General features: G+C 34.7%; 1 protein-coding gene across 2 annotated transcripts; it reads right to left on the bottom strand.

The window, feature by feature from the left end:
- Positions 1-5,279: 5,279 nt before the first annotated feature.
- Positions 5,280-9,423, bottom strand: LOC131072868 (HMG1/2-like protein). 2 transcript variants are annotated; one of them, XM_058009154.1, is made up of 9 exons: positions 9,179-9,423; positions 7,162-7,257; positions 6,875-6,947; positions 6,656-6,766; positions 6,465-6,522; positions 6,287-6,331; positions 5,947-6,027; positions 5,767-5,856; positions 5,280-5,659 (listed from the first exon to the last, which is right to left on the bottom strand). In XM_058009154.1, exons 3-9 carry the CDS (start codon positions 6,937-6,939, stop codon positions 5,648-5,650), a joined length of 462 nt encoding a protein of 153 aa, XP_057865137.1. In that variant the 5' UTR covers positions 6,940-6,947; positions 7,162-7,257; positions 9,179-9,423; the 3' UTR covers positions 5,280-5,647. The 2 variants fall into 2 exon arrangements, with proteins under 2 accessions (XP_057865137.1, XP_057865138.1); XM_058009155.2 differs by lacking the exon at positions 7,162-7,257 and having other exon boundaries at positions 9,179-9,422.
- Positions 9,424-9,668: the final 245 nt, after the last annotated feature.

Genomic DNA, 9,668 nt, shown 5'->3' with positions numbered 1-9,668 from the left:
TCTAAAACAAAACATGTTTCTATCAAACTGAATTTTCTAAGGGAAAAAGTTGAAGAAAAGGAGATAAAACTGGTTTATGTGAATACTAAAGAACAACTTGCAGATATTTTCACAAAACCTTTGCCTAAGGAGACTTTTGAATATCTCAGAGATCAGCTTGGAGTCATACCACCACCGGTAGAGACTTAGACAGTTGATGATTGTCATCAACCGATAGAATTAAAAGATAAATCTTTTACTCCAGTCTTTGATGAGGAAGCTACTTCTCAGGGGGAGTAGTTGGTATATTGAATTGATTGGTATTTTGTGTATGAACTTGGTTTTATTATAACTTTGGCATTTGATGTCAAAGGGGGAGAGATATCTATGGAAAAACACATTATCTTTTGGAGAGATTGGTATGGAAACTTTGGATAACACATGTTGTTCCCAAGGGGAGAGATTGTTGTTTGGGAGAGACTATTACTCTCTGTATTCTGGTTATGATCTTTTTGGAGATTGTTGGTTTTTGGCATTTCTGTTTTGGCACTTTGGTGGTTTTTCCATCTTGTCTTGCCATCAATGCCAAAGGGGGAGATTTTTGGTAGGTATGGTTTTGTCATTGATGTCAACACCTACTAAAACACTAGCACTTTGGAGATCCAACAACATTCACCGCCAAGCAAGTAACTATTGCACAGTTACTAGTATATGGTTCACCGACAGGATATAATGATCACCGACACTTGAAATGATATGGAAGACACTTGGTAATATCAAAGACATCGTGTGGACATCTTATCTTAATGAATTAATTATTGGTATATTCATATTTGCATATTTGCTTTTACCAGCACATAGGTTCAGGGTTACCTAGGGTTACACCAATAGGTTTATCTTTTCCAGATCAGCATGGCACGCTATGAAAATGATTAATTGTTGTTGTAAATGCATTAAGCCGACATGTTCAATCAGTTATTGCATCGGATATTATATTATCTGTAAAATGTTTTTATTGTAATATCTTGTAGAGTCGACCTACTAAAATTGGTCTTAGGTTATGGTATAAAGGTAAGATCTTATATGTAAGATCAAGTGTGGAATGCGAAAAAGAATTGTGTGAAGGTATATGCGAGATTAAGCAATGCAATACACACACACATCATTTGAAGGTGAAGCTAGGTTTTTGTGAAAGCATATTAGCATTACACCGGTACTGATTCTAGCATACGAAGATGCTATTTTGTGCAGTACATTCTTATTGGATTTAACCATCCAACTGTAGTCAGTGTGACTCCCATTTTGTGATTGAGCAGTGAGCTCTAGGCTATTGGCCTTTCTGCATGTGCAAACCCCATTTATATACACTTACTATCTGCAGTAGTATCATTTGATTGTGGGTAAGGTTTCCCACCGTGGTTTTTCCCCTTACAGGATTTCCACGTACAAATATTGGTGTCATGTGTTGTGGATGACTTTGTGTTTACGTTTCATGCATTAATCTTTACCAGTATAGCAATTAACTGTTAAAACTATCTACCGACATACTTAACTGGTTTACCGGTATTAAGCATTAAGTTGGTTAAGTTGTTTTTGGTTTGAATTTATTTGATAACTGATTCACCCCCCGCCCCCCTCTCTCAGTTGTCTCTGGGACCTAACACATAGGTGACTACAAGAGAGTTGGTGTCAAGGAGAGACTTGATGTGAGAAGTTGTATCTCAATGAGTTTTTTGGGGATCAAAAGGGGCCCCATTGAACAAAGGGAAGTGTAGAGGTGTCCTTTCAGTTTGTTGTCAAGATTGTCCAAGAATCTACGAATGTTGAGACCTTAATTGAGGGTCTTGTAGAGTAAGTTTGTGTGAGAAGCCTTTGTTCCTTGGGGCTCTGCATTAGGTTTTTCTCTAAGTTCTCAGGAGGTGTGTCTTGCCGGGGGGTAGTATTTTCAATCTGACATAAATTTATAAATAAATAAATAAAATAATAAAAAACAATGAATTCACATTCAAATTTCAAATAGAATTTATCAAATATATAAAATGGATGAAAAAAATTGAGTTTCATACTTGTTGGTTGCCTTGGCATTGTGGATGGCTTTTGTCTCCGAAATCCCGTGCATGTATTTGCTGCTAGAAAACCCTCCAAAACAATTATTGTGTGGCCGCGGGTGAAAATGACTCGGTCGGCCATAGTAAAAAAAAGGTATTCTCAGAAAAAATGCGAACAGGTTTTGAAAAACTAAAACCCACCTTTCTTCCCATATAGACCCCATATGCGTTTTAGGTCTGATTAGGCTCAATAAAATGAACCTAAACACAAACAGGTTATTTAAAATTTTAAATAACCCATTCACGTTATTAGTTTTTTGAAGTTTTTTTTGGGGGTGTCAACTTTTTTGCACACCATCTTGGTGCACTTACTCCCAAGCTATGGTATTATGTATGTGAATCTTACACATGAACATCTATTTATGTTTTAAAGTTTTATATGTTTCATTTGTTGTTTTAAACATTTATGTATGTTACAAATTGTTAAGCACATAGATATATTGAGGAGGAGGGGGCAGTGAATTAATATATGCCAAATTGAACTTTAAATACAATTAATCATTTAGACTATTACTGCATCTCACATTATCATAAAGAAGTTATGTACTTGACAAGCATAATCACACATCAACACGAGAATGCTAGACATACATGTAAACCTAGAAGGGAAAACCCATAGTGAAAATAACTACTTGATTCTAGTGCCCAATCTAGCCTCACAAAGATAATAAAGAACTTACAATATTTTGTATGCACCAATGCACATGAATTATAACCAAATATGAAGTCGCCAATTCCCAATTAGATTTGCAAGCACCAACCTATAAGAGACACCAATCCCCTAGTCCAAGACATTGGACACCAACTCAAATTATGAGACACCAATCTCAATTACAAAAAAATACATATAAAAGATTTGTTATGCAGACCTTTAAAGATTAACCTTCAATATCTCTCTAATCCGGTCTTCTTCAAAACACACTCATAGTGTATATGAGATCTATCTTTCAATTCACACACTTCATCACATCCATGTGTTCTCTAGTTGAGTAGACAACTTGCACAAATCTTGTCTCTTCTTTGCTAAGCACAACCACCACACATTGGAAAGAATACAATCGACATTATATATGCATTTGAATTTATATTACATCCTCAAGTCGGCCCAAAGAGCATATTTACAACATCTGCAAGTTGGCCACAAGAATAATCCTTAAGTCAAATGTGTAGTTGGGTTGGTCCTAAAACCAACACTTTACACCTAAGAGTGGGATCACCTTGTGTGTTACCCAACACGATCTCAATTGGTCCCAAACAACCTTTACACTTTTTCCAGCTAGCGCACATTACCATAATCTGGTGCATCCATCAAGAAAATCAACACAATTAGTTAACTATTATTGTGACCACTTTATCGACTTTAACGTTTCCTCTTCTTGAGCTCCACCTTTGAAACTTAAATGAATCTATCTTCGTACGTGGCTTTACTTGTCTTTGAAACTGCAAGCCATAAAACATCATTGTGGTAGAATGGTGTACCAAACATTATGCCAATGCAACTAGGTGCAACTATAGTCTCTGAACAACAAACCTCATAAACTTACCACAAACACCTCCAAACCTTCACAAACAATTGAAATTGGTTCATGATAATAAGATTAGCATTACTTTAATGTTTTTCTCCATTGTTCTCAAATGCCTTGTTATGGCATGACAAAAGATTAAAATTACTGTAACCTCCTTGATACCTTGTCACCAATGACAACACTAACAACACCTTTGATATGCATCTTTGACATCAATAACAACACAAATGAGATTAAATCCTAAATAGTAGAATATTTAGAGTATATAGTAGAATTAATTTTAGCATTCGTAGTTGATGGACCACTAAGGTTATCAACCCATATCATCTAAGGTGAAGGACATTTTTTTTATAAGCTTGTAGGAATTTCTAGTTATAAAATAGAAGAGAGGAAGCCAAGCCAAGAACATATATTCATTTGTAACCAATCAATCATTATGTTAACAAAACAATTATTACTATTATGATCACACACTTATTGACATAAATATTGGAGTATAGTAGAATATATAATATGTTAGACTAAACATTCTAATCAATATAAATTAACTTTTAAAATTAATAATTTTACATTCATTAAAACAATTCCAAAAAACATAATTTATAGTCATATCAGATTAAAAATATAATTCTTTTTTATAATTTTTTTTTTTTTAAATTGTGGGGAAGACAAAAAACAAACATATTGAACAAAGAGATTTCAATTGCTAATTAGGAGATATTTTCTACAAGTTAAATAATGATATTACTATCAAGATTCAACTTTATAGTTTTGAGTCAAACTCATTGATCCATATTATAAAAAGATTTCAATCAATGAATTTGACTCCAAAACTAAAGAGATTTCGTATTTGAACTTTATTTATAAACTAGGCAAAATTAAGTAAAATTCAATTCAAGGAGAAAAGAGCACAAACACGTATCAGGTATCTAATATAATCTTTAAGGAGAAAAGAGCACAAACACGTATCAGGTATCTAATATAATCTTTAAGGAGAAAAGAGCACAAACACGTATCAGGTATCTAATATAATCTTTAACGTATAAGAAGTAGACACAGCACTTGAGCACAATGGCTAATTCAAGACACCATCAAGTCTAGGTAGTGGCCATGTTCTTGCATTTACATTTTTGTTTCATTAATAAGACGCTAACAACAACGCAGGTCTACTTCAAGTTTCAAAAGTCAACTTGCCCTGACTGAGTCACTTTGTTCTAGATAGACTCCATTTAATAAAGCTAATGGTTCAGCCTGTGCATACATTAAGCCAATTTCCTCAACGATAAAATTATATATAGTACCACGAATTTAAAAAAAGAGAGAAGAGATTAACAATAAAAATAACCACTGGTATCAAATAAATAACACTAAATATAGTACAAATCATTACCAAATTGCATTGGGATAGTAGCGTTATTAACGTGCATAAACAAGTCAGTCTAATTTATGCAGGAATTGATGGCTCTAAGGAGTTGGGTATATAACAATAACATATTCTTAAAACACCAGAGCAGGATACTCACAAATTTACAAGAACAGCCTCCAAATGCCAAGATCAGCAGAATAAGTTTTATCTGAATTGTAGCATTATTAGGGAAGTGCTTAAAATCACAATTAAAGCAAAAAAAATGCATCCACTCACATGTGCATGGCAACAAAAATTACATCCACTAAAATTTTATGGTGCTGAAATAACTTAAAAAAAACAGTGACAATATCATTTGCCCAGATTGAAAGGGGTTAAAGAAGGATAACCAATTCGTAGGCAAAACAAACAATATGGCACAAACTAAGCAACTTATCCCAGAAAGCATCCATAGTTTGACCACCAAGACAAGCTTGATAGCAAAGCATTCTATTTTACAGCCACTTCAGCTATTAGCTATAATTGCTCCAAAAACTTACTGTTATTACTGACCATACAAAATGAGCAGTAAATCTATGCAACTTAGGGGAAAGATTGTTTTAATCAGAATTCTCCTCGAGCCTCAAATCTAGAGCTATTAGGAGAATTTAGATGTCCTATGAGTAACATCAATCTTCATCCTGTAAATCAGAGAACAAACATTTAGTAGACAATTTCAATGGCGCAAATAAGAGGGAAAAAAATAGGCAAAGACATATCTATCAAAACATTAGAGATGGAATTGCACCTCACTGTCGTCTTCTTCATCGTCGTCATCTTCATTTAGCTCAGATTTTGACTTGTCAGACTCCTCAGCTACGTCGCCTTCATCATCCACCTTTTCAAAAGTACGAACATGGATGAGGTAAGAATGCAGCTGATATAGTGAACAAACATTTTGACACTAGCCAAAGACTAGCTAATTCACCTGTTTCTTTTTGTAAGCATTCATTGTAACATCATATTCAACTTTCTTCTGTGCAGCTTTTGCAAGGTATGGGGCCTTATCCTGCCAAAATAAGATGTCAGTGAAATCTCGCATGCCTTGTAATGATGAGATGTCCAGGATGAAGATCGCATCCTATGTGTGGAGTATTAACGAGTAACATTTATAAACGATCTGCTGGCCTTGCCTTCCAAAGATTTTGGGAGTTACATTAAGGATGTTACAACATCTGTACAAATTTTTTTATTGCATTTAATTTCAAACCAAATTACGATAAAAATCAAGGAAATAGTGAACGATTTCACAGGATAAGTTGACATACAGCATCACTCATTTCTTTCCATTTGTCACCGCAAGCTTTACCAACCTAGCAAAAGAAAAATTGGAAGTCCTTGATTAAATCGCTACAGTAATGTAAAATGTCATATAAATGACGTAAAAATCATCTAACGCAAAAACAGCAGGGGAAAAAAGGCATAAAATGTGAAGCACGAATTTACAGCTGCAACTCCTTTGACTTCGGGATGCTTCTGCTTGAATGTCTGACGGAACTCCTCCCTGAGCAGTCAAACTAATTTTCAGAACCAAATCTGAGATATATAAGAGAAATTAATAACTTTATACCCTACAGGAAAAACAATATAAAATAAAATTCATGAAACAATTACAAAAGCTGAAAGCATTTTCATACAGGAAAACAAAAAAGGCAGTTGGTGGCCTCTTAGGTTGGTTGGGATCCTTTTTAACTTTGGGTTTAGCCTGCCGTTTCTTTGGCTTTTCTTTCACAACACGCAGCTTCGTCCTGAAAATGTTAATGGATCGAATCTTGATATTATATATTATGTTCACATATGCATTTAACATTTAAAAAAGGCAATATATAATTTCAAATATGATAGTGTTCACATACTTAGCTTCAGCCTTTTTAGCTTTAGCCTCCACAGCCGCAGCTCTTTTAGGCTTTGATTCTTTCATTGTGTAACCTATAAAGAAAAATATTAACAGTAAATCAATTCAATAAATTATGAAAAAGGCAGGGTTAAAAATAACAAAGTAAAAGGTGGTTGAAGCAAAAAAACACAAATTAAAATTACCAAGAATATAAAATAAACACAGTGCATAGCTGTCTTTAATTAGATTTTGCTTTCGAGCTGGTGAGGCTCTAGGTCCAATTGCTAACCAAAAGTATTGGAATACCTGAGTTCAAAGCTTAGCTGCTATATGCCAAAGGGAGCCAATCCCAATGACCTGGGATTACACCTAATTGCAAGAGTATACTCCTCAACCCTGCCTCTGCACATTCCACAAGATGGTTTACACTACCAAATTGGCTATAAGCTATGCACACAAGAAGACTTTTACAAAATGAACTTAAACTAAAGGACTGTTATATAGGTTCTATTTGAAACAGAGGTATTGCAAAACTAGCGCAACATGGGCTGTGGTCACTCTTCCCTCGAAATTGAAGGGGGACGATACACACTTTGAATCAGAAGAAACAAAAATGATCATTTCTTAGACAATTTCTTGACTTCTGCAAAATTTACACTAAGATGGCATAATCACAAATTTGTTTTAAATCTAGCAGAATATTTGTACGGGGCAAAATCTCAAACATTCATATTATTATGAGCTTTCATTTCCCTAGAAGAAATACTCTACCAGTATCACTCTACCTGAAATAAATAATTCATACTATTGATGAACATATATGATTAAGGAACCACTGTTTTTAAGCTGGTGAGCCTCGTGGCTCATACATTATTGCACACATACAAAGACCCTAGAGTTTAATTTCAGCGCCCAAGAACATCTCCAACATGGGATATGCAAGGGAAGCTAGTCAGACGGTCCCAACAACCCAGGGTTATATATAAATGTTGCAGAAATCGTTCTAGACATGCAAAAATATAAAAGCCCAATAACTAATGGAATGGCCGTCAGCTCTAATACACTACCAAAAATTTTTATTCAAGTGAATCTAATAAATTTTCACTAGGAGTTGAGGCATAATTGAAGCCATTCTGTCAGGGAATAACAAATTTCATTTGAAAATATAATAATTTTACAGCAGAAAGTCAGGAATCCAGCGAACCCTTTACATATTTCAGAACTTCTGCTTCAAAAGTCACTAACCAAAATAGAACCCTGTAGTTTAAAGCAAAGAACGCGGCACAAAATGACGTTCAACCAAGCAGAGTTCAACAAAAGTATGAACTGTAATTTTAAGAAACCAAAAGCAAAAAAAAAGCGAAGGTCCAAAATTTACTGAAACAGATCTTCAAGAAGAGCAGAAAATGATTCACGTTTTTCAAAACCACAAAATTACTTTCTGGTAATGCAAAAATCCAAAATCTATCGAAACAGGCCTTCAGAAAAACAGAGGAGTTTCCAGACGTACATTTGCGTATTCCAAGGCCACTAACAAAAACAATTCAGTAATTTAAACCCAAAAAATCCAATATTTTTCACAAGGAAATCAACAAGCAAAGTTCCAAAACTCGAAACAGACCTTTGTTATCAAGACTACATTCACATTTCTAACTTAAACTTAAATCCAGAGATATTAATTGCTTGCACAGAGAATAAACGAAATATTTTTAGATTTAAACTCCAGCCTAGACATATTTACACCTTGCAAAGCGAACAAACGATTATTTTCAGATTTAAACTCCAACCTAGACAAATTTGCACCTTGCAAAGAGAACAATTTTACTGAGCTCAACAAACCTTAACCAATAAAATTGCTGTCATTGAACAAAGAAAGAAAGATTCAGATGAAAAACAGTCACTTACAGAGCTCAAAACCATTCCATCAACTCCAGCAAACGGCTTACTAACTACTAAACTCAAATCTCTCGACTACTTTAAAAGCTCTGCAATTTAGAGCATTACCTGTTACTTCTACATCTAAAATACAAAAAAACACTTTCTAACGAACCAAAAACCCAGAATTTGACGAAACAGACCTTGCCGAAGAGCAAAAAAAAAAAATTCCCAGCCAAACGTAAAGAATTCAAACATTTTACACAAAACAGGGACAGACGGCACTCAGAGATCTAAAAGGGGCAAATGAAACCCTAGCATATCATAAAAAATAGAAAAAAAGGCCAAATTTTAAAAAACTTTCATGTCCTGCAACTAGAGATCGTACTCGTAACAGAGAACGAAAGAAAAAAACCAGAGCTTTTTCAAGATCAGGACTATAACCTACCTGGATATTTACGACCGACGGCCTTTGATTAATCCTCCTCTTCTTGCGCCTGCTCCTCCTCTGTTACAGTTTATTTTCGTTTTATTTTCGAACAAGACTGTGAACTCACAATACTAATAAGACTTGTGTAAGAGCAAGAACATTAGCATACTCAATACAAAGAAAAGAGAAGAAGAGAAGAGAAGAGAAGAGAGAGTCGCTCAATGAAGAAGAACAAGATGGATGACCGGCAACGGAATGTGAAGGAGGAGAGGTTTTCAATGCCAACCTCACACCAAATTTCTTCTCGGACTTACCGGTTACCGGGAAGATTCCCGGTTGCCGGTGGCCCAAGTATCGTTACCTTCCCTAGGTTTTTTTTTGGTTTAATAATGATGTTGATAAACCAAACCAAACCAAGGTTATATTAAGCAAGTGTTAAAAGAATGTAGGTATTGAGATGCCATGGTGGGGTTGGATTTGCTTTGCCTCAATTTAATTTTTACAACCA

The sequence above is a fragment of the Cryptomeria japonica genome, chromosome 6, assembly GCF_030272615.1.
Source record: "Cryptomeria japonica chromosome 6, Sugi_1.0, whole genome shotgun sequence".
NCBI lineage: Eukaryota > Viridiplantae > Streptophyta > Pinopsida > Cupressales > Cupressaceae > Cryptomeria > Cryptomeria japonica.
This window is presented reverse-complemented; position numbering and strand designations above follow the sequence as displayed.

What these genes read in the sequence shown, in the direction of transcription:
- LOC131072868 (XM_058009154.1), bottom strand. Translation starts at nt 6,939, where the DNA reads ATGAAAGAATCAAAGCCTAAAAGAGCTGCGGCTGTGGAGGCTAAAGCT. An exon ending in AAGTCAAAGGAGTTGCAGCT is followed by an intron (nt 6,332 to 6,464) that starts GTAAATTCGTGC and finishes TTCTTTTGCTAG; the next exon opens with GTTGGTAAAGCTTGCGGTGA. An exon ending in ATGCTTACAAAAAGAAACAG is followed by an intron (nt 5,857 to 5,946) that starts GTGAATTAGCTA and finishes ACTTTTGAAAAG; the next exon opens with GTGGATGATGAAGGCGACGT.